Source organism: Athene noctua, chromosome 14 (genome assembly GCF_965140245.1).
Source record: "Athene noctua chromosome 14, bAthNoc1.hap1.1, whole genome shotgun sequence".
NCBI lineage: Eukaryota > Metazoa > Chordata > Aves > Strigiformes > Strigidae > Athene > Athene noctua.
The window spans coordinates 16,001,970-16,027,350 of NC_134050.1; the positions used below are offsets into that span (position 1 = coordinate 16,001,970).

The 25,381-nt window shown below is 42.5% G+C and overlaps 1 protein-coding gene across 2 annotated transcripts; it reads right to left on the reverse strand.

Annotated features, from left to right (window-relative positions):
* Positions 1–182: 182 nt before the first annotated feature.
* On the reverse strand, positions 183–14,253 carry TPH1 (tryptophan hydroxylase 1). Of its 2 annotated transcripts, XM_074918253.1 has the most exons (12): positions 14,113–14,253; positions 10,532–10,669; positions 9,387–9,570; positions 9,198–9,200; positions 7,869–7,969; positions 7,136–7,203; positions 5,446–5,642; positions 4,856–4,991; positions 4,222–4,348; positions 2,995–3,090; positions 2,288–2,421; positions 183–1,979 (listed from the first exon to the last, which is right to left on the reverse strand). In XM_074918253.1, exons 1-12 carry the CDS (start codon positions 14,179–14,181, stop codon positions 1,805–1,807), a joined length of 1,428 nt encoding a protein of 475 aa, XP_074774354.1. In that variant the 5' UTR covers positions 14,182–14,253; the 3' UTR covers positions 183–1,804. The 2 variants fall into 2 exon arrangements, with proteins under 2 accessions (XP_074774354.1, XP_074774353.1); XM_074918252.1 differs by lacking the exon at positions 9,198–9,200.
* Between the last annotated feature and the right edge of the window lie 11,128 nt (positions 14,254–25,381).

The window sequence follows — 25,381 nt, forward strand, 5'->3', positions numbered from 1 at the left end:
CAACGTAATAATCCCAACATATTTTAAAATGCAGCTGAATATTAACTGTTATCACAGAAGCAAAGTAGAACCTCCCTTACTACTCACTAATAAGGTTTCTTCTTTAGAAAGATAAAGCTCCTAAAATCTATTTTAAAGCATAATGTAAGCCATAAATATTGTAGACCATATTTCTATGTCTTAAAAGTTCTTTAAAAAAAAAAAGTTATAGTGGTTTAATAGTCACAGCAAAAAAGATCTAGACTAGAATTAAACAGTAAATATACTTGGAAAGATTGGGCCAGTGATTGCTTATGGAGCAGATGTGGCCTACTAGGAAGCATATGAAACTCAAACTGATTTCCCTTCAAGTTCTCAAAATCCAGGACTAGCATCTCCAGTGTATTTAAGATTTCAGTCCATTTTTTCCAGTGACCTCCATAGCTGCAAATTCTGAATTTCCTGATAATTCTACCTATGAAGAATCAGTGTCTAGGATGGTATTAAACACACCCTGCACATCACAGACCTTCCATTCAAATGTGTCATATCCTGTAGACACGTTCATTTCATCGCCAGGGTCAGCAGAAACCACAGTGGGCACAGCTTTGTACAGCTGTGTGGGATGCTGAAACTGTGCAGCCCTGAAACCTGGGAAGTTTGCTACAATGTGGTACAGACAATTCAGCAGGACACTGCTTCCCACCACTTGTAAAGTGAGCTTTAGAATTAAATACACTTTATGCTACAAGGTAGTATGTTGCATTCATAGCCATAGAATTCCCATGAAACACTTGGGCCTTTCAGTTATCATTTGCTTGATAGGGAATGAAGGTGTTCAAGCCTAGTAAAGAAGAAACAAAATGCAGTTTGTGCAGCTTAATAAAGTAACCAAGCAATTAATAGGATACTTACTCTTACAAAAAGCAGACTAGACTATGAAGTCCAGCTGTTATTTTAAACTTTGGTGTTCTTTTAGAACTGATGAAACTATTTGGAATATTAAATTGTAATTTGGAAATGGTTTTAGGCTTTATGCTAAGTCAGTACCCAATGGCTTGCTATATTTTTTGCTAAATTAATTAAATCAGGAAAAATGCAAATGGTATTTATGTAAGGAAAGGTCTTCCTTCAGGTGCAGTAACCTGGACAGCAACAAAAAGCTTCAGTCTCTGAGCCGATAGCAAATCTTTTAAAATAAACAGAATTATGATTTCTGTATCTCTGCCTTATACTAGAAACATGACAAACAGCACATTTGCAATTCTTTGGGGTCAAGAATGATCCCTTTGAAAGCAAGATTTGACTCCTCAATTTTATCATGGTGAACCTCCAGCTGTTTGTGTCCTGACGCCTGCATTGTAATCATTTGAGTTTTAAACTTAGTAGCACAGACTTAGAAGCACTGATTACTATAGCTTCTACGCTATAAAGTCTGCAATGCTGTAAAATCAGTAGCGTAGACTACTAGAGTCAGAAATAGACATTTCCCTGTGGTGAATTATTCCATTATTGCCTCATAAACCACCTTCTGCAGCATCTGATTCTAGCCCTGATCCACAGACCACACTTTTGCTCCAGTCTAGCAATTTCTCTACTCCCCCACTAGACTTTCAATGGCAGCTCCAGGCTTTTTTTAACTGAGGGGATGGGGGAATACATTCTGTAAAGGACTTTACACAAAGAAACATGATAAAGTTATTATCCTCATGGGCAATTCACTCTTCCATCTGTAAAGGAGAGAGTTCTGCATACAACACATTTCTGTAAAGAAACCAGTAGGGAAAAGTGAGCTGCCAAGTGCACCACACTGCTGACAGGGGTGTTAAACTTCCAGCTGCTTGCCCATCTTGCTGAGGGCATCACTGACAATGTCCAGCTCATGGCGTAGCTCATTTACCACACTGGCAATGCTCTTCATGTCCTTCAGGATCTGTACACTTTGAGTATATGGATTGTACTTCACACCAAATGGGCGCTTGATGGTTTTTGCAAACTCTCTATTCAAGTAAAAAAAAAAAAAAAAAAAAGAGGGGAGTTATAAACGAAATGCAAATGCATCCTTTGTACGTAGTCATTATCAATAAACATTTTTCTAAACTACTTTCTTAAGAATAGTTGTAAGTTTCAAGTAGCTCATCATCTTTCCCACCCAGTACATGGGAGATCAAGAAAATACTAATCTCAGCTTCCCAACCCCATGAAAGGTAATTGTAAAACCGTGATAAGAATAAAGGGTTTGGTGCTGCTACTGAGAGACATGTGAAATCAAACCTGTTTTTATAAAACAGAGGAAAAAAATCCGTACCTCATCTTTTCCTTTGCTTCTTCAAAACTTTCAGAAACAAAGTAAACCTCCTGGAAAGTTGTAATGAGGCATTCTTGCTTGCAAGTGACCTTTGGATCAAAAGGCTTGACTTTGGCACTGCCAGAGAGCGAGTGCTGGTAACATAATGTGTTACCATGTGTCACAGGAACATCACCACCCACAGAATCCACCAGGAAGGTGCCATGAGGTAGAGTGAATAAAAAAAAGATGAAATGAGACCACATTTAGTGAATTGCCACTTGAATTTTTTATCTGCAAATGAACAGTGGTCAAAGCTTAACAAATGGAAAAACTCTGAGCAGTAGTATTCTGCCAATCTGGGTCAAAAAAGAGATTCCTCGGAGATGAGCCTCATGTGTAAACAAGAGCAATAGTTTCAGAATCTGGTTAAACCAGCAGAGCTTTATTCTGAAAAGAGTTACTTGGAAAGTAATGTTAAGAAATACCAGTCATCTAATGCTTCCTGCAAAATATATGGGAGCTGCTCAGCATATATCCAAAAGCAGACTGTCCAGTAGTTACTACCACAGTGAATTTTCTTAAAGTCTAGTAAGTATCTAGGATTTATTTAAAAAAAAAAAAAAAAAAAAGTTTTTAGAATTATACTCAATAAAAAACAGGGTAAAACAGTGACAATAATAATCAGGTACAAAGAAAAGAGGTAAATCAGCAGTAGATATTCTTACCTTGAGCTCACTAATCGAAGAGAGCAAGCCAGCCCCATAAACTCGTAGCTGTCCCTCTTGCTTACACAAGCCAAACTCTACAGTGAAGAAGTAGCACTGAAACAGAGAAGGGAGTTAAATAATTCAGCCTTCTGTAAAGATGCTGTGGGGAACTAGATGGGGGCATTTCAATTCATAGGTAGTGTCAAACAGTTGCAAATATCAGACAGTCATTAGCTGGTTATCCTTCTCCAATATTTAAAGAGGAGGGAAGACAGAATGTAATCCTGTGAAGAACCACAGGATTGCATGTTTGTCATAAGAAAGACTGATATTGTAGATCACCCAGCTAAGCTAGAAGCTGTTAATGTCAGTAGGAACATTGAGATGTAAATCTGTTTTGAGAAATATTGTCATGACATGACAGCTTCAGCTTAAAAGAAACACTGGATAGAGAAGATCTCTGTGACTCAGTCAAAACATCAGCCCACTACAGTTTGTTTCTCTTTTGCTTAGTGGCTTGTAAAATTAAAGATATTTAGCCTGCTGGATTTTGGGATATCTGCAAGTATATGGGAAGGAATGTTATTTTCATAGATGGCTTAGTTCTGCTCCCACTGAAGGCAGTAGATATTTTACCACTAGCTATACCAGGTGGGGGGAAAAAATGTTTTTTTAAATCAGCAAAGCAGTTATTTCATAACTGGCATAAATTTTGTTTCATCCAAATTTAATTTTCATCTTAAAATATATTTACCAAAGCATCTAGAAACTGATATCCAGGAAATAAGATTAATTTATAATATTTGAATTTCCTGGCTGAAAAGTATCAAATGCTAGCATTCACCACATTCAATGAAAAACCATATCATTGACATTCATTCTACACATTAAAGAAATAGATTACTTTTAAAATCATTGAATCATGCTACCAGAAGTAAGAAGATTTTGTCTGTAAAGAACAGATTGTAGAATTTCAATCTGGAAGAACTGATCTACCACTAGAAGTTGCACCCTTACTTGACAGCCAAGTGAAGAAAAATACCAATCATATCAACCTTAAAATGTATTTTTTCCCTAGCATGGAAAATTGTTATACACCCTAAAAGCCAAGGACCAGTGAAACACTGAAGTCTAGCAGCTGATGTGGCTAATGTTGACATAAAGCTCCAAATTTATATCACGGAGTGGGATCAGGCTAGTAAAGCAGGAAGCTTTCAATGGGATCACCAGCATACAAACACTCACTGTTGCCAGTTTTTGGACAGCCTCATCTGATGCCCCAAGTGATGCAAGACCGATTTCCTGGGAGAACTGAGCAAAACTGGGTTCAGCCAAAAGAGGGACATGTCCTAGGAGCTCATGGCAGGTATCACTGGGAAAAGAAACAAAACGAGAAATCTCATGATCTGTTTTTCTGGTAGAGTGAACAGGCAGCACCACTGAACAATGTCTTGAGTTGAATTATTTAATATCCAAAAGACAGGAAAGTGTCCACCATTTTTAGCTGAAAGCAACTGAGCAGGTCATACCTCTTCTATTTAAGTACATAAACTCAGATTTTTAAATTAAGCTGCCTAAAATTAAGGGTCTGAGCTCCACATTTATGAGGCAACCAAACATTAAACTAACTCTGCACACAAAGACATCAGCAAGAGCTCTCCAACAACATGCTGTACTTTTGAAAATCCTGCATTTATTGTATGAAGGTGGCACTTGAGCATGCTAAAACTTCATTACATTCAGCTTGAAGGCTGAGTCTTCAGCACCTTAAAAATAAGTTTTCTTGCTGGTGTTCTTGAATAGCTTTTAAGTAGCTTGACTCTGGGCAGTGAGATTTAAAACTCTCTCCTAAATTCTACCCCAAGATTAAATGACTCACGGCTCTGGTGTATAGAGAGGGTCCGAGCTGTGTCTAACATATTGAGTGCAGTGAAATACTCTGAATGCTAATCCTGCCAAGAAGTCTCTGGGTGACAGATAGCCAGCAACGGGGCGAATGGTGAAACCTGTGCGCTCTGAAAAGGAACAGAGAAATTGTACATTAGTTTAGCGTAGAACTGCACAATGTTGTCACCTTTCCTGTTACAACTGGAGCAAAAGCCACAGCACTACATTGGCTCAAGAGCACATGGGAAATTCAGGCATGATTAGAAAAATTAGACCTAAATTTGAGAATGACCAACATTTAGTAAAAATGTCCCTACCTGTGTGAGTGGATTTCCTATGATTTCATGCTTAGAGCTAACATAATACAGCTAGGTATTTCTTTAGCCAACTCTAACAGTCTTTTCAGAGGTAGCATGGCCCCTCAAACATTACTGTTTGTATATATTCAAGAAACAATATATTAAAACATGGATGGCCAAAAGAGCTCTTAAAGGACCAGAATGAATACCAGCAAAAGTGACCAAGGATGCGATTTCCAAAGGACCTTAGTTGCTTTCTCTATAAGAAAATTTAGCACATTACCTTTCAGGAAGCGGGACACATCTTCCAACTGGGGGATATTGTCTTCCCTGTACCCACAGTATTTGGTGAGCAAGGGTAAGTTTTTAAGGTATTCTCTGCAGGCATGAGTTGGGTAAAGCTTGTTAAGCTCTCGGTACACAGTTCCCCAAGTCTTGATCTCCTCCTCAGTGAATTCAATCTTGGGAATCGGGTCACCACTACAAGGAGAAGAGGAAGAAAGAACATGCCTTGTTAAATGGCTAATAATGGATGACTCATTTGCCTACTATTATTATTTAACATCTATACGTCTGTGACACCTGGTCAGGTGCATTAGACACTGTCAAATATACCGTGAGATCTGGTCTATGCGCTGGGGAGCTTTTAGTCTAAGGGCTTGCTCTGTTCTCTGCCTAAATCCTTGCATTGACCTCACTGGAGCCTGAAAGCTTCCGTTCTGTAAGCAGCTGCTTAGGTGTTTAATGCTGAGAGTAACATTTAAAATACCTGCATATCCTTTACAGTTTCAGGAGCTGCAAACACATCCTTTTTCCCTGTTGGACTTTCCTGTCTGCAATTATTCTCCATTACCTTTTTGATTTGTTTTGGAAAAAGAGAATTCCCTAAATTAACAACACATTGCACTGAAGCAGCTAAATATACACATTAGGTAAAAATCACACTTCTATGCACAGGAGACAGGCATCTGTCTGAACATATTAGTTGTAGTCTATATCTCCTATTTAGCCCTCAGGATCTTAATTAAAGTGGATTATAGCAAGGGTGTGACCTAAAGCCCACTAAATGCAGTGGGAGTGTTACACTGAGCTTCCACTGCCAGCCAGGTAACCAGCATGGCAAATGCTTTCCCTAGGGAATCTGTTAACAACACAGTAACCAGCTCTGTGCTGTGTTAACCAGTTGCATTAATACACAGTGCGACAGAGCTCTAAAGACCCACCGTTTCTAGGTCATTTCCAATTGAGGAACCTGGCATCTTAATTCAAGCAGGCAACGGCAACATGAAAATCATGTTTAGAATTTACAACACTGGGCTAAGAAACCCTTACTGCTTTAAGAGCTCCCTCACCCAATCAGCATCTCTAAAGACATAAGCTCTTCGAATTTCTTTTCACAGAAAATTTCTTATCTACGCATCACATGCACTAGTTTGAACCAGGAAAGAAAATTCAAGTATTAACACTTTCCCAGATAGCTTACACTCAGTGGTCAATGGGCTCTATACTGGGTTGTGCCTCCCCTCTCCCTCCTTGGTGGAGGAGACCAACCTGCCCTAGTCAAGTCAGCACGTCCTGGCACAGGCAGCTGCGCAACACGTGTTGTCCACCCTCTTCCTTTGTGGCACCTATTTCCAGAGAAGTGGGGAGGGAGCGCAGAATCCAAATGCACCATGCTGCAGGAAGCCCACGCTGGCATCACTGCCAATCTGAGGATCAGCACTGCTGCAGACACCATAACAGCCAAGCAACCACGGCCTCAGACTGATCAGAGGCCCACAGAGCTGTAAGATGGCCTAGATCTATCTTTTAATCTTGTCTTACATCTCCCCTCCTTTTACCCCTCCAGCTCTGATGCCTGAGCCAAGCATATCTCAATGAGATCTGAGCCCAGGGAAGGTGAGCTCCTGCCAGCCCACTCTGATGTTATTTCAAGGCACCCAGAAGGCTTATTCTGCAAGAAGTCAACTTACTGTTTGTAGTTCATAGCCAGGTCTGCAAAATACTTTCGCCTCTTGCGATAGACGTTGTCTTTGAAACCCTGTCAGGAGGAAGGAGAAAAAGCTAAATGTGTTTCCAAGCTGTAGTAAATAAATTAATTTAAAACAGAGCGCTTGAAATTTCTTCAGTTGGGAAATATAAAAGTATGTTGTGTAAATGAGAGGACAGGGCAAGAACTTCACAGCTGTAGTCTGAAATGTTTGATAACTGTGAACTAAGCCAATACTCCAATTCAAAGCAAGAGTCAGTGGGTTTATGCATGCAACTCTATATTCAGTATGCAAGGATTCATTTTAGTCATATCAGTATTTATACAAACTTTGTTACTTGCTTGATTATTCTAAATTACAGAACAAATTGCCCATTTACACTGTCCAAGTACCAATTTGTTGGCTTCAATTATAGTAAGGAAGAAAGAGAAGGAACCAAACCTGAGTCACAATAGCTTTTTTTTTTATTATTTGCAGGGCCCAGACCTGGAGCCCTTGCACAACAAGTAAGTCTTGTAGAAAGACACAGGAGCTGAATTCAGTGACAGCCTTGCCTGAACTAGGAAGAGTGAAAGCCCCGAGAGAAGGTGCTCAGACCCACAGAGACACTGTTGAGGGGAAGGAGAGGGAGGATGAAAAGCTGCAATTTTTAAAAGTAAGCTCCACAAAGCATGTTTTCACTAAGAATAAGGTATAGGAAGGAAAAAATACTTACTGGATGGTCAGCATCCAAATCGGAACCATACATCAGCACTCGGTTTGCACACTTATCCAAATCTGAGATCTTCTTCGGAAACCAGGGAACATTCTCCATGTCTAGGGAATGCATGGAATCCACAAAGTTATTAATAACGCCGAGCATGCTGAGGGAGGAAACACTACTTTCAAGTATGGCTATGGCGGTTACAAGCAAAATCTATAAATTAAAAGGGCATGAATAAGACAAGGGAGTCCACTGCCTATCTGGCAGGAGCCTACAGCTCACACTTCCTCCTCTGTCACTGCCACAGTCTGCCTTCAGAGCACAGCCAGCTCCAGAGTGTCCAGGGGAGGAAACAGTTAATATGGGGTTTCTGTGGCCCTTAACTGTCATTACAGTTAAAGGAGCATCTAGAGCCTCCCACTGAGACAAGGCCTCCTTGTTCAAACTGCTGTGAATCTTCTAGGATACAAAATGTGCAAGAGTAGAGAAGTGACTTGCCTGCGTCCCCAGGCAGTGTGGGAGCAGGTTTGAGTCCTCCCATCCTGCTTCACTGACCATGGGAAATAAACATTGTTCTGTGGTTATGTACCTCAGAAGCATTCAGCTTTGCTGATGAGTTTGTGAGGGAAGAGGAGGAGAAGGAGGCCCTGCAGCTTTACAGCCTTTTAGAGATGCTTCATTACAGTTTTCCTACCGACTACTTCTTTTATAGCCTAAGAGAGTTTTTAACAAAGCTCTTGGCAGAGTGGTTAATACACGACTTCTCTGCCCCGATGCTCTTCAATTTTCTTAAAAAGGTTGGGGGAGCGCTTAGCTTGAAATTCGCTTTACTTAGGGTTAAAGCAAACTGTTTTTATCCAAGAACACCAGATCTCACCTTCCCCTACCTACCAGCCTGTGCCAAGCACAGTGGCTGGGAAATATATGGGACAGACTTCCTGATGCCCTGAACTTCAGGCACCTCTTTAACTAGAAGCAAAGGTAAAGAGGATGCGAAGCATCCTAAAGTTAAAAGGCACCTCTTTCACACTAATACAAGTAACCAGTTATGATGAAAAGTGCTTAAGAAAAATTTAAATCACGAGTGACATGAGGAAATAGCAGAATCCATCTCCCATTCTCACCAATGTCTGAACTGAACCGGGATCTGTCAGTATTATACCTCTGTCACCATGGTGTAGAGTCACTAGCCAAGCCCTGCATTCAGACTTTGCCTACGTGCTGGCCTGCAGTGGCCTGCACGGGTGCTGGAACTCCCATCAATGCAAGTTGTGCTGTACTGGGAAGGGATGGGAGCACAGATAATGAACAACTTGCACCCGCCTGAAACAGCCTGTATACCTCCTAGGTGACACCAGCCAACACAGCCTACTCATACCGACCAAATTACGCTCATTCACAACACAGAAGCATAAACGTGGTAGCTACTGACTGAAAACACTACACAAATACAGTTGTGGACACCATAAAAAGATTTCAAACCAACACCCTGAAAACTGCATTTTCAACAGAACTGCATTCTGTACTTACCATCTTCCTGGACGTTGAAATGCTCTGTCGGGTTCATAGAGACAACGTTGACATGAGATTTCAGGAGGTGGAAAATCTCATTCAGTTGTTCCCTGTTACTGTCACAGTCCACAAAGATCTCAAACTCAGAATTTCGTCTCTTGGACTTCCGTGACTCAATGTGTACCAGATTTACGTGCTTCTCCTGTTTTATAAGAAGTAATGTTTTCAAACAGACTGACTAAGAGCAGTTTAAACACTAAAATTTGTTTTTTGAATTAACAGTCTACAGCCATTCACCACCTTTGTGAAACTATTTTAGTTAATTGGATCTCTTGACAAAATTTTCCTTATTGGAGGGGGGGAAATAGTTTGATTTTAAAAAAAACTCCCATTCAGAAGAAAATGAAAGAGAACCTGTGTCTTTCAATTTCATTCAGGAAGCACAGAAAGACACAGTCAGGAGGTTTAAATTCATAGACCTTTTTCTTTCATCCCTCCCAGAGAAAGCTGATTAGCAACTGGGTCTGGGGAAATTCAGCAAAATGCCAATCAAGTCACCATGTAATTATCTCACAAGCAAGCAAAGCATTTAAAAGCAGTCATTTTCAGGGTGTAAATTTAACTTTTCTTTTATTTGAAAAATTATTTAATCATGTGTCTTGTATGAGGAACACAGAGAAAACCCCAGGCTAAGACACGCAGGGTCAGATGGCAGTAGCACTGCGCATATTCCTTGCAGTGGAAGGAATGCAGTTGGGCAATCGCAGTTCCTCTGCCACCCTCAGTCTGGCTAGCCAGGGTGACAAGGGCACTGGACTCAACTCGGCACGGGTCAGCACCCCAAGAGTCTACCTGCCATCAGCAGGAGCTCCAGACCCACCTCTTATATACAGTAAAAACAATATCCTCTTTCATGGGGGGAAAAAACAAAACTCTCTCAATCTTTAGACAGTGCAGATGATACATTTTGTGAAGATTTTTAGCCAACCAGCATCTAATGTCTGAGGCATAAATTTGCCTTTGTGGGTAATTTCGGGTGCAAAGTGGGAGCCAGGTTAGGAATCACATTCTTAATAAATGGATGTAATTAATTCTGATGTGTCCAAAACTATCCGTACAATTTAAAAATACAGAGCTGCTGTAGCAATGCGATCACTACATACCTGAAAGAGTTTTAATGCTTTTACAAGTCCTCCGACTTCATTCTTCAAGGAAAAAATGATGGCTGTTCTTCCCCTTTCAGATGCATGGTCTTCATTCTCTTTATTATCTTCAATCATCATGTAATTTGATTTATTTAACTAAATGCAAACAAAAAGGGTTTTTTGAATGGATAGTAGTGCAAAAAGTGTGAAGTTTTGCATTTCTGTAAGATTGTGTAATAATTGTGCTTTGATCAGCCACAAATGGAAAGGTAACAATGAAATTATTACACGGTAACAGGCATAAAGTTAGGCACACATGGAATCTGTGAGAGCTGAGGATAAAATACTGAGATTTCTTTTTTCAGTTGAATGATTTTATAGACATCTTTAGTTATTCTCCAGGATGCAGAAAACATTTCAAAGTTATAGTTTATAATTAGTATCGGTATTTTATGGGGAGGAAGTTATAAGATGTCAGCAGAAATAAAAAAAGTTGAACAAAGTACTTGTTAGCAAATTCGGTGAACATTGGTAAAGGGAATAATCCAAAACCCACTGGATATAGGTAGAAAAAGATGAATCAGGATTTAGTAGATCAGAACTGAGAAATCATTGCCTTTCCCTTGCTACATAACTGTAAAGCACTGCTTTTACAGAGAAAGGAGACAAAACCTAGGGAGTTAAAATATCACACTGACCAGAATCTGTTGACTATAGAGACAGACCCACTGATCAGTCACAACCACCTGTCAGGACCCCTAATTCACATGCCAAACCTTTATCATAATCACACAGATCACGCACTAAAAATTTTCAGACGTTCAACACTGTAGGACATGTGGTTTCGTACCTCTACTAGTGATCACATTCCTGACCGTGTTGAAATCAGTCGATATCACAGACCATATTCTCAGCTACCTATAGCCAAGCCATAAATAGAGATAATACTGAAACTGTTAAGAATGTGGAAAATGCAAAGTAAAGAAAAAATACAAAGTTTAGAAGCAGAGGCTGTGTCTCATATGTCTTCAAATCTTGCAAAAAGAAACAAAAAAGGTTAAGTTTGTGAAGGAGACAGTGAGAAAGAGGAGAGGAACAATGAAGGCACAATATTGTTATTCGGAATTATATTTTGATCTGACACAGCTTTTACAAATGTGACGATTTGATGACATTTTCAGGAATGGAAAGAGCAAAAACAATAACGCAGCAGTTCTGTTGATTCCCGTCTACAGTCTCTCCAACTCTAACCTCTTTAAAATGGCTAATGCTGAACAGCTAAGTATTTCTATCTATAATAGACAGATTTAAAAATAAAACCCAGGTTTTACTTATCTTTTATTAAAATGTTCCCATGTAGCGTTCACATTAAGAAGGTAATCTGCCTAACAAAATAATAAAATTATTTTTAATTTAAATCGAATGGTTTACAACAAGGCAGATATTTGATGCTGCTCTAAGAAAGGTTTCAAGCAGGTTCCTAGATGTGAGCTCTTTGGGGTGCCGGGGTGGTATCCCATGGAAGAGGTATAGCTCCAAGGCTACTGATGCTAGTGAAAATACCTGAATTTCTGAGCGGCTCCCCACCTCTAATGAGTTGTCACTATATGATGAGCCTGGACAACAGTGTCAGGCCTTCACACTGTTTCTGATCCAGCAAAGCCGCTCCATCAGCTTGAGCCCAGGCATCAAATTCTCTGCTGCAAGTGGGTGACAGGGGCCAATCCAGGTTCTGCTGAGCAGCACTGCAGGTCTCACAGCTCGCTTCAGCGAGCATCAGACCAGGATCACAAGAGCCAGGGACAGGCACTGGGCAAGGGTGCTCAAACAGAAAAGCAGCAGCTAATAACTCCACAATTCCATATAGGTTATTGGCTGTTTTCTCTCAAGTGCAGAGGTCGCCAGTCGTGTGAGCCAAATCCTATTCGTGCCATACTGCTGCAGAAGCAGCTGGATGCAAAGAAGTCTCCATTACAAATAGAGTTAGATGGTGGTCTCTGAAGGCAAAAACTGTTGGGCTGCTTTATGTATATGGCTTATAGGCAGCATGTTGGCTTGATTCCACATTCAGGATCATTGACTTAAAACAAGATCAGCTTATGAGATTTGGCGTAGTTGCATGCAATATAATAAGATGCATGACGAGGACAAATCATATGCATTGAAGACTAATGGTCTTATTTAGTACTTTGCTAGTTCAACTAACGTTGTGTTTAGGATCAGGTGACAACATTTAGAAAGTTTAAGAGAACAATGAAGAAAACACAACAAAACACAGCATGTTCTTACATTAAGTTCCAAAAATGACTTCTAGTTTAGAAAATTTGAAAAAGTTGCAGAAGAGCCATTCAGATACCTCCACAGCCAAACGCACACCACTTACATCTTTAACCCTAAACCAACATTAATCTTTTTCTTTCAATTAAAAAACAGACTGAAAACACATCTGTGTTAATGCAGTATTTTGGTGCAATACAAGAGAAAAATGGTAACACAAAAACAATTCCTCTCCCCCAACAGCTGCACCTTCACTTTCATTTTATTCTGTATCAGTAACTCAGCTCTAATCAAATCTGACACTTTTCCTTGAGCTTTCTGGAGGGTGAGGGGGGAATTAATATTGCATTGATGCTTGTTATTAATTGTGCAAATCATTAACTGACTTGCCATCAATCTGACTCAAGCCTTAATGAAAATACACAAGCACAGGGATACTCCAAAGCCCTTATTTAGATAGATATCTAGGTGCCTTCTGGTTAAAGATCGCTCCTTTTGGAGCCCATAGCAATTACCTTCCCTTTCGCCACCTCCCCAAAGAATATTCTCTGTGAGACAGATATTTGAGGGTGCATATTTTGTGCTTTAATTCTTTATATTAATGGATAGCCAAGATTTAAAATTATTCGAACATACTCATCTAAAGGAAATTAAATTTGAGCCGTAAATTGAAAAAGTCTTTTTAAAGATTTGATACAGATTGCCATTAACTGTACTTGATAAAAAGCCTTTTTTACATCCTCCTCCCTCTTTAAGTCTCTGCTTACTTTCTCACTGTCCTTTTGACACAGTTCTTATAGTAGGGAAGGCTGAAGACACGATCTTATGAATGACCACGACTAGGTGCTACATTACAGGGAAATTTTTCAGCCACACCAAAGGTCTTCCTTAGATTTACTTCTCAGGCACCAAACCAAAAGCAGTGCTGAACGGTTTATTTGGCTTCCAGATATCTGAGGGATATGGCAAAATAAGCTTTTGTCAAACTTTACTGCACTATAGTCAACATTCTTGTTCTCACAAGGAATTTTACTGACTTTATAAACCGCACACCATCAGTAACACATAAGCGCTGATTTTACCTGATCTTCTCTGATGTACTGAGCATATTCCCACCATAACATGAAATAACCCGTGAGTGGATTTTTCTGGGCCACATCACGCCCTCTCTCTCCTAAGCAACAAGTGCACCACAAGTTACTTTTGTTCTACCTTCATTTCATCCGCTCGCATTTGAGTTCCACCGCATTTTTTCCCCCCTTCTGCCCAGAAGCAGCCGCCCAACCAGTGCCAACCCCGGTCCCGGGGCACCGAGCTCTCACCTGGCCGGCAGCATCCCGCGGGCAGGGCACCGACTCCAGCGACCCGCCGCGCCGGGCCGCGGGGTGCATGGCCGGGACGGGCAGCGGGGACGGGCAGCGCGGACGGGCAGCGCGGACGGGCAGCGGGACGGGCAGCGGGGACGGGCAGCGGGGACGGGCAGCGGGAACGGGCAGCGGGGACGGGCAGCGGGGACGGGCAGCGCGGCCGCTTTATGGAGGGGCCGAGAGCCGCCCCTAATCGCCCGCCGCGGGGGGCGGAGGAGGAGGAGGAGGGAGGAAGGCGGGGGGAAGCGCTGCCCGGCCCCTCCGGGGAAGGGGCTCCGTAACCCTCTCCCTAACACCCGCTGGGGACTGTTTGTTCAAACGCCGGTGGCGGAGCAGGGATGCTCGTACGCACCCACCATCTCTGCACCCCAAAAAACCCGCACTAAAAGAGGTGCTTTCCCTCCCCAGATACACCTTGGTCACCCGTACGAGAAAGGTTAAGGGGAGGACAGAGAAGCCTGACTTTTTGTGGGTAACTTTGTGGGGTTTGCAGCTGACAGGAATTTGCAGGCCACGGGGCTGAGGGGAGCCAGCCCCTGGATGGAGGGGACTGGCTATCTCCGGCATCCCCACACAGCCCCCTCACCGCAGACCGGTATGTACGCTGCCGGGGGGAAAGGCAGGCAAACTGCCTAATAAATGAGAGGTGTGAGGGCTGGGTCCTCAGCAGAGGGTAAATACACAAAGTGGCCCACAAGGCGATGTCTTAGCCACAGGGAACGGGTGGCCCAGGCCAGGAGCTCCCCTAAACACCCAGCGAGGCTGCTGCAGAAAGCACATAGTGCAGGTTGGAGTCTCTAAGAGAAACACAGTGGGTAGATGTACCCAGTTCTTTACAAAAAAATAACTGAATTTATTGCTGTGAAGATAAATTGCAGCACATTACTTCTCTAAAAAATTCCTGTGCGTTGAGGAAGAATAACTACACTTCGATTAGCAGGAAACTATATTTTCATATCTTATCCATGGTGTAATTTATTTTCTGTACAGATCTAGACATATGTTCATATTTTAGAAACTATCACCATTTTTAGACTCCAATAAGCCCAGTTCTCACTGTCTCCTCTCAGGTCAGACTTGGCAACAAGATAAGGGGAGTTGGGGTACATAGCAGGAGAAGCCAAAATGTTCCCCAGGAACATAATCCCTTGGAGACTTTAGGGGTTTGGAGGAAGAGAGATTGATTATTTTGTGTTGGGCATGGGCCTGTCCAAAAACAGAGATTCTTGTCTTTCGATACATTTCTTTCAAACCTACCTTTCAAAGGAATGCTCAAAATCAGCCACAACTAGTTTTACCCTAGTTTACTCAAATGTCTGAAAAATCTCCAGTATTTTACTCTTCAGTGCCTAAAATATTGAAACCTTGATTCCGGATAAATCACTTAGATGGTGGTGTAACGTAAATGATAAATGATACTGGTGAAGCCAATAAATATCTATCAGAGGCCAACAGGGTCACACTTGCACTACATCTCCCATCTTCCTAGAAGACATTGAACTTCAAACAATCTTGTTTCTAAGAGAACTGAGAAGAGAACTGAGGGTGACTCGCTCAGCACTTCAGACACAGCACAGGATTGAAAGAGCATGGCTGTAAGTGATGATGTAGCTGGAAAAGCCAGTTTGTTCCAGTTTGCTAATGGGATATGTTTCATGACCAGATGCTTCAGTTTTCCCTTCATAGAGATAATGGAGTATTTATCCACTATGTCTTAATCCTAGAACAGATATTTCACTTCCGTCTTGCAGAATAGATCTCCCCATCAAACAAGATGACTCAAAAAGCAAACAATTCATAGCATCTTTACCCAGAATCTTAAGCATGTGAGAGCCTGATATTAGTAATGAATCTGTAAACATGGGCACAGTAAGATATTTATGATTGAATATGATTAATCTGACAATTTTCCCTAGCTTAAATGCAGCAATAATAAGAACTAACATATCATTCTGCATATGATTTTTTTTTTTTTAATTACTCACTAGGTAGCCCCCTAGAAGTTCTTCTATTGCAGATAAGCATCTTTTATTTGGAAATCTGGCCTCAGGATGGGGTTTCCAGTACTTCCTGATAGCAGCCTGGTTGAAATTCCCATGCTTTCTTTTCTGTCAAAATGTTGTGCTCATCCTTGATAAAATTTGAAAGAAAACACAAGATACAATTCTCACTCACATTTCCTCAGGTGTCAGAAGACAGCTAAGTTTGGGTCATTTTAACTGTGAATGAAGGATTTTTTTTAATTTTTTTTTTTTAAACTTTTACTGAGCTGCCTTTCCCTCTCCTTTAAAGGCTATAAACTTTCACAAGATACATTGGGAAAGCCAGTTTATTCCTGGTGTATATATATATATATATGGATTATTCTAGTGTTAAGGGACACGGATGTCCTCCTCTACAGCCCCGATCTGTAAAGATGCTCAAAGAAGAGTCAGTTACCCAAGCACTTCCGAAAAGCCACTCTCCCCCCAGGAGACAAGAGCAGCAGTGGTTTGGTTAGCATCTATGGGTACCTGAAGACATGAGGCACAGGGAAGGGCACAGAACAGTCCAAGGGGCCACACCAAGACACAAGATGGTGAAGCTGCGCTCAGCAGCAGCACACAAGCTTCACAGCACACAAGAGCCATGGAGGGGATATAAACTGAGCTGCCAGCTATGCCAGATTTAAGGGCACCTCCTACCTCCGAGGTGCAGGTCTGATAAACAGACAGGAGTGCTCCTGCCTCCCATCCTCGCCCTGTCATTTCCAATTTGAGCAGGAGCTTTCTGGGACACTGGTCATCTCCCTCTCCTCATACCTAACACTTGGAGCCTGCGGTCAGCCTGGCCTGTCACTGCTGATAGAATGCGAGCAGTACAGTAGCAGCCAAGGAAATTTAACCTAATATGAAATGAATCAATTACACAGAGATAACCGAGGTACCCAGAATTTGGGGGAGCAGATTAAAGCTGATTCACTGGCTTAGTAAGAAGTGCTTGCTCACCACAGCCAATGCCCTGTAGTCTGAAAGAGCAGAACCACAAAGCATGAACTGACTGGATTACAGCCTGTTTTCACTGGGTGCTCACTGGAGCCTGCTCTGCTCCTCTCCATGCAGGGTTTCCAGCTCCTGTGAATCTGCAGATGGTTTTATAGGAGAACTGTTAAAAGCTTTCAGATGAAAAGCTGAATCTTCACAGTTTTAGGCTTGCAGAGTTTCAGAAAACCATCACTCCATCACGAGCACAACTGCTGCTCCGGGTTTTCCCAGACAGTGGGACACTTCTACCTTCTCCCTAACACTAGCAACGTATCCTACCATTTAAGAATGGTGGCTTGGGGCCCTCACCACAGACAAGAGCAATGTGGCACAGCAAGACTACTAGGAGTCAGGTGTGGAGTGCAAGGCAAACAGGACAGCAACGTGCACAGGTGCTATTCTGCTCATCCTGGGAGGAGGCAGCACAGGCAAAGACCAGAAAATGTCTGAAATGTCACCGAGTTCGTCTGCAGGAGCACTGAGGTAGAGAGAGGCCAAAGGTTTTCAGTAGGACATTAGGAGTCTACACAGACCCTGAGGTGGAAAGGAGTTGTGAAGGACAAAGAGACAACCTGGGGCATCGCATCGACACCATGGGGAAAACAGGCCTCTCCTTCCCTCATGAGAGACAAGGCAATCCAGTGATTTCTTTTCATTTTTTAAAAGCCCACAGGAGGTTTCTTCTCATACAGACAAAGCCCTCCAGACAGATAATCAGCACCTGAGGATCGAGTACTGGTCTGACCCTGCTTAAAAGTGGGTCAAGCTGATCACACGTTTTGCAAGGCAGCATTTTGCCACGTGCGGCTGCCGCAAAACCTATTGCATTGGCACAGAGCAACTGTGAGAGCACTCGCCAGGAGGGCTACGAGAGCGGGCTTTCAACTACATTATTCCCTCATAATTCCTCGTTAAATGAGTCCTCCTTCCCTCAGCAGCCTCCAGATCCAAGTGAGAGCATGGTGTCAGACTGACAAGTCCCATGTTTTCTGGGCCTTTGTGTTGGTTTAAGCCCTGCCGGGACCGGAGACCACGTTGCCGTTGTCCCTCCCCCACCCTCGGACACAAGTAGGGCACAAACCCGGGTTAAAATAAGAAGAAATTTAATACAACAGTGTGATAAACAATCTGAACAACAACAATAAACAGCAATAACAGTGAACAAGACAAAAGATATACAGAGAAATACTGCAACGGTTACAGACAGCTCGCTCGTGATGCTCCCCACGACCAAAGCCACAAAGGAAAAAGTTCCCGCGCTCCCAAGCCAGGACCTGACATCAGTATGGTGTGAATAACCCGGCTGGAGATCCCTTCCCCCTCTCTGCTGGGGAAAACTTAACCCTATCCTAGCTGAACCAGGACAGCCTTTTGGTGGAGTCTCTGAGAACGTCAAGTGGCTCCAGAAGAGGCCACAAGTCTACTCCTGCTTCCCAGCTGCTAACTCAGAGGTGACTTTTCTCTAGGTTTTTGGGGGTTTCTGTTTTGTTCTTCAGAGCAAGAACTTGACAGCAGAGTTTATAACCAGACAATGGTGCTGATGTTTATGGGTCATTTGTAGATAAATGCTCTGGAAATTTTTAGGCTGAAAAGTATTAAAAACAAAGTCTTACACCTCCAGATCTTCCCCTCCCTAGAGGGCCACACAGTAAAGAGACTCACTTTTTGCTCTCTGTGAAACAGAACAGCATAAACCTTCTGCCCTACATCTCCTTTTCCTCCCACTCTGAGAAAGTTTGCTCTCCATGGGTCATAGGTAAAATATGCAAGGACTCAAGTAACCTGGCACGTCTTTCCAGACACAGCACAAGTCTTGTATCCACCAACACTTTGAGGAAGGTGTTCTGAGAAAAAAAAAAAAAAAAGAAAAAAAAAAAAAGACAGGGAAAATAAAAAAAATCAATGTAGTACAGGGGGATCTCAATTGATCCAGCGCTGGGGCAGAGACAGAGTCAGAGGGTGATTTTGTTCAGCTGGCAACAGCTGATGAGGCAAGAAACATGGAAAGGCAGGTTAGGAATGATCTGCAGGGATATTAATCTTCTGCTGAAAGATAAGATTATCTGCCTGAACACAGCAAGACTGAAGGAGAGAATCAGTCAGCCCTAAAGTCTTCTCAATCTCATCAAGGTCATCAGTGTAAATTACCCCTTTCTCCCTGTGCGGTAGGAGAAAGTGCTCTAATCTCCAACGAGGTAACTTCACAGCATCATTTCTGGGACATAAACCTCCTCAGCCATCTCTTGGACTTCATTTGGCCCAGCCATCTGCCTTTCCAACCAAGAGCATTTGCCTGACACAGCATGGCCACTCAAAGCTTTTCCAGAAAAAGGTATGAAGTGATAAATCCCTGAACAAAACAGGTTTAATACAACAGTATTAAGTCAGCTCTAATCATAATTACCTTCTTCAGAGTAAACTACTGCAGATTCTAATCACAGCCCTCTGCCTTTCTGTTAATTAACTGCTGCAGACAAGTTATGCCTTTAAGAATCGCATGGCACTTATGCAAGCACTGTGGAAGTTGCAGAAAAGTGCAAAGACAAACATCATGCAGCCCTTTGAAACAGTCTTTCAGTACAGGTTTTAAGATCTTCCTCATATTCTGCTTGCATTTTATGGATGCCCTCATATACTGATGCTTGAAAAACTGCTGGTCTGAAAAAATTTCACTCATTTTCTTCTTCTGATTTGTAATATTTATAAAACATTGAGCGTAACACCTAAGCAGCATCACTAGCTTCCATTCACTTTCTAATCTTCATTCTCCCAAACTTTGACTTCTCACACTTAAAGAAGATAATCTATCATGGTGGTTTAGGTCATTTACTTAAATGCTGGGAGTTAAACAGCCCCAAATCCAAAAGCTTTACAAATTTTCTAATAATATATGGATCTGAAATCTCTGGCTTTCAACAAGGGAATTCTTCCATTTGCTCCTATCTTCCATGAACCACCATTCTTCTAACAAGTGCTTCCCAGGGCAACTCACCTAACCTTTTACCAGCATGAGGCTACGACAGTGTCACACACTGTACTCAGAGCAACCGTCAGGAAACGTCTGGAAGTCTCAGTGCAGTAACTCAGCTACTGGGAAGGGGACCACGTCCCTGTGAGGGTGGTTTAGCAATGAGTTAACTGTTGCTGAATGGATGTTGAATAATAAAGCATTTGATTCATAAGCAGTTAATAAGCAACAAGAGATACAGGGGAATTTAAATTACAGAATTATTGAAAATATTTACAAATATATTTTTTCCAATGAAAAGTGTAAGAACCAATCAGGCAAATTACCCACTCAGCATGATTCAGCCAGCTGTAGTATCAATAGCCTTTAAGCACGCTTATTTTGAAAAGCCAGAGATGGTGTGTAAATCTACTGAAGCACATCTAGCCAACAGACCATTCACTGTTTGTATATTTGCTCTTGACTGTTTAAAGAAATAATATTAGCTCTTTCATCTGAGCCAGGTAATATTTTTCTTTTCATAAAAGTTAAAAAAAAAAATCATGAGTGACATGGGCTCTGAGCAAACAAGGTGTAGTTCTTCCTAACACCACCTTTGCAAGCTTTTTTACAAAAAGTTAGTTAAGATGCTAGAGGGGCAAGGAGAAACCATGCTCTGATTTGTTTTCACCAGTGAATATATGTCACAAATCTCACATGTCAAACAAAACTGTTGCCTGACAACCAAAGTCCTGAAAGAGCTCTTTGCTCCAACTATTCTGGAGTTAGTGGGTACTGAATGCCAAACACAACTTTTTTTTTTTTTCTTATCTGCTCAACATTGGCCAAATCACCTCAGGTTAAATCTGCAGGAAGCAACAGAGCTCTGGTACTGCACCGGTTGGCAAAAATTCCCCGTGCTACTACAGCAAACAGGATTTAGTCAGCAACCACCATCAACCAGGGGTGGCAAAAGCCAAGCAGAAAGCTTGACAAACTGATCTACATACTGCCTCGAAATTGCAGCTTAGAGAGGACAAGGAAATCTGCATTTCCATGAGTACAGCCTGAGTCTTAGAAATACTGCTCTGCTCAGGCTCACGCACCAATCCTGCCCTGCTGGCAAGATTGTCGAGTGACTACCCAGGTAGAGCAGGAGGGGCACGCATCCACCTCCCTCCTGCAGGACTTCACAGCCCTGCTCACAGCTGTCGGTGCGAAGGCAGCAGCCAGGCGGGTGGGCAGGGCAGGGGATGGCACCCAGGTGCAGCCGACAGGTCAGTAGTGGCGAGCAGGCCTGAGGTCAGGCTGGGGAATCAAGTCAGCAAGCTGAGCTCAGTGAGACGTGACCAGGCACAACGTACCTGCTGTGTAGCTCAGACAGGGGTGGAGGGGAGGATCACAGCTGTTTCCACAGCAGTCTGAGCCCAGGTTACGTGGCTGCACTGCACCAATCCTGGCCAGCAGCCTTAAAGCCCTGGCAAGGGGTGAGAGGCTGAGAAGCTGCATGGTGCCAAGGGCTCTGGCACCAAAGCTGCCATTGATGCAAGCTGCAGAGAGCTCAGAGTACAGGGTGCAAAATGCTTAACCTGAATATGAAAGACAAAGCATCCAAAAAGAGAGGAACAGTGTCTGGAGCCACAGGTAACCTCAGCCACCAGCACTGAAAACAACCACTCTTAGCATTCAGAGTGATCTAAAGCCAGGGATTACTTCTGACCAGGTTCCAGTACTTCTCCCTCCCTTAAGCAGAAAGTGTAGTAGAAGAGGACTCCATTCATTGAGGAACAACCACCCTGCTCTCACTATTTCTACTACATTATCATTTCTATCAAAAAAACCCTCAAGAATTATCCAGTTCTTTCACATCATAGGCAAACACAAAGCGAAATAGTCAAATGCATAAATAAGCCTGCTGATAAGAGAAGTGACTGTTCGTTAACCCCAGCCTGTTGGCCTAATTAGTATAACAGCAGCATATTTTGCATTCAAAGTGAGGTGGAACAAGTTAACAAAGGAGGAAGCTTTGTACTTGCTAATGATATGAGTAAGCGCAGCTCAGAAAGCCATTCAGCAGACTTTGATCCATCAGAAAAGAGGAGAGCTCATCAGGCACTTCTATCACAGCCTTACCCGGAGCGTGCGCCAGTAACCAGCTTCTACCATATTCATGTTCATTTAGGAAGTTTATCTGACATTAGATTTGTTGAATGCAAGAAGCAGAAAGACTGCATTCAATGTATTTCACACCCCTTAAAAATAGCAAGGCCACAGGAAATCAAGAGCTGACTCTAAGGTCTAAACAATCACAGAAGACATTGAGTCTGCCTGTTACAGCAGGGTTTTTGTATCCATTTCTCTTCCTTGCTGTAAACAATCAGCCTGTCTGAAACAGAGGATGTGGCCAGATTTTTCGTTCCTAGCCAATCTGTTAGGTTCCATCCGTGTTTCAAATTAAAATGAGCTTGGAGGGCCATTCTCAGCCTGGAGACTGCACCTCCCCATCTGCAGAAATCCTGGAGTTCACACAGCAAAACAGACTACAGGTCTGTAGTCTGCCAGTCAGAGAGGGACCTGGGGGAGTTGATTGACAGCCAGCTGAACAGGAGCCAGCAGTGCGCCCAGGGGGCCAAGAAGGCCAATGGCATCCTGGCTTGTGTCAGCAATAGCGTGGCCAGCAGGGACAGGGAGGGGATCTGACCCCTGTACTCGGCACTGCTGTGGCCGCCCCTCGATTCCTGTGTTCAGCTTTGGGCCCCTCACCCCAAGAAGGCCATTGAATGACTCGAGCGTGTCCAGAGAAGGGCAACGGAGCTGGGGCAGGGTCTGGAGCACAGGTCTGCTGGGGAGCGGCTGGGGGAACTGGGGGGTTTAGTCTGGAGAAGAGAAGGCTGAGGGGAGACCTCATCGCCCTCTACAGCTCCCTGACAGGAGGGTGCAGAGAGGGGGGATGAGTCTCTTGAACCAAGTAATAAGTGACAGGACAAGAGGGAATGGCCTCAAGCTGCCCAGGGCAGGGTCAGGCTGGCTCTGAGGAAGGATTTCTGTGCAGAAGGGGCTGTTGGGCGTTGGAATGGGCTGCCCAGGGCAGGGAGGGAGTCCCCATCCCTGGAGGGGTTGAAGACTCAGATTGACCCAGGACTGAGGTATCTGGTGGAGTTGGGAACTGTCAGTGTGAGGTTAATGGTTGGACTGGACTTCAAGGTCTTTTCCAACTGAGATGATTCTGTGATTCTACTGAGGGCAGATTCCGGTCTAGGCACTAACACTGACCACTGGTGAGTATGAAAAAAGTAAATTAAATCACAGTTACTTTCTGCTGTAAGGATGAAAACCAGCAAGCAATGTAAACCCATCAATTCACAGTAGGGACTTCAAATACACTGGCAATTGTAAAATGGTCAGCCTTGGAGCTGTAAAACACATGATCGTTCCCAAGACTGGCAAAAGCTGTTCATCTCACCGTGTTCTCATGACAGATGTTTTTTCCCCTCTGAGTTTCTTTTATCTTATTAGATTTTAGCTCCCATTATAGTTAGGACAATTTTGCAATGGGGCAAAATTAATTAGTTTGCATCAAAGAAACGCTCCTTGAAACGCAACGCTAATGAGTTTCATCTGCCTGGTTAGAGGGCTTTGCTTTTAGTAACACTTGCTGCAAAATTTTGTTTCAGAGAAATACAACATTATAAGAATATTCAAGGCTAAAAGCATTAGCTAAACAGTGACCAGGATAATGGATAAAAGATTAGGGTGGTAAACTGTGAGCAGACATATATATAACTGAATATTGACAAGAATATGCAAGTCTAGACCAGAACAGGTTAATGAAGATTGAACGAAGATGTGTTTGTACAAGCAGAGCTTTGTACAATTTGCTACAGTTTATTTAGTGAACTAATACTACACCTTGCATCTATTCACAATGATTTTAGGAATTAACTGAAAAAGAGCTAGGGATGGGAAAAGCGAGTACTAATGTTTAGAAAGAAAATATGGGAAAAAAGTTCATTCTGGATGAATCAATCTAATTTAAGCTACCTAGACAAAATATTTGCTTATATTTAAATCTGGTTTTAGTCAAGAACAAATTGTATTTAATCAGCCGTGGCTTCAATTGGTGGGAGAATTGCTCTAGAGGACAAAGGGGATTAAACAGATATGGTACTTTTTGCTTTTATTAAGCTTTTTCATCCCCCCACAATTTCTCTTTCCCTATTAGTACAAACAATTAAGAAAATACAGTCTGAAATTAATTTCCTGATAGGCAGATGCAAATTCACCTGAAAAATCACATGGTAAAAGTAGTTATCAGAGACTTGCTGGTAAATTGGGCATAGCACACCATAAATGATATCCACATAGACACGTGCTGTGTCATTTGCAAATAACACACATGACATAAGCACACGTAGGAGAATATAAATGAACTGTCTTCCCTGCGATTACATCTCCCCCCATAAATGTCCCCAACACATACACAAGGCCTAAGCTGCTGTCAGCAACAGCTCCATTTGATGAGGCAGAAAGCCCACGTTGGGGCAAGGATGTGTTTTTACACAATGCTCTCCATCTGTGGCCACGCTAAGGAATCACTTTACATTTGTGACTGTGCTCTCAAAAACACACAGGCAGGCAGTTGAGCAGTACAACTGAACAGGCAGTCACTTCTGGCAGGTGGAAAACACTTAATTCAGATCTGCTGCTGAATCACATCGCAAGGCACCAAGGGGTGATGCAGCTTAAGGCAGTTAAATACACAAAGCCTTTGGATAAACTGAGAACTGGATTCAAACCTCTTTTCTCCCTTTCCTCTGTTTTGATAAGATTTCAACTTGAACATTACCACTTTTTGTCAAAATTATCTTGACCTGCAACTGGCAACACCGAAACCTTGATGTATTTATCCTTTTTGCCAACCTAACACAGGAATTTAAATTTTTAAAAAACCCTCATTTCAAACACCCATGTGTCCTCTTCCTCTGATGCCGTGCACATACTGCACCTGTGCATAACCCTTCTCCTGATGGCCTTCTGCAACAGGTCAACAACAAAAAAAGACTGTGCCTGTTATTCGTTAGCTTTTTGTTATTTCTCAGAAGCAGCAAAAGGACCCAGAGCATGTGTGGGAAGGAAGAAGAATTGTTTAATTAAGTTTACTTCTTTCAAGTCTGAGTAAACTCAGGGATCAGCAGAACAACTAGGTAATTAAATCATGACAGCAGTTCCTTTACCCTATAAGGGCAACCACATC

What these genes read in the sequence shown, in the direction of transcription:
- TPH1 (XM_074918253.1), bottom strand. Translation starts at nt 14,181, where the DNA reads ATGCACCCCGCGGCCCGGCGCGGCGGGTCGCTGGAGTCGGTGCCCTGC. An exon ending in AAGCATTAAAACTCTTTCAG is followed by an intron (nt 9,571 to 10,531) that starts GTATGTAGTGAT and finishes CTTATAAAACAG; the next exon opens with GAGAAGCACGTAAATCTGGT. An exon ending in TGTGTCCCGCTTCCTGAAAG is followed by an intron (nt 4,992 to 5,445) that starts GTAATGTGCTAA and finishes GTTCCTTTTCAG; the next exon opens with AGCGCACAGGTTTCACCATT.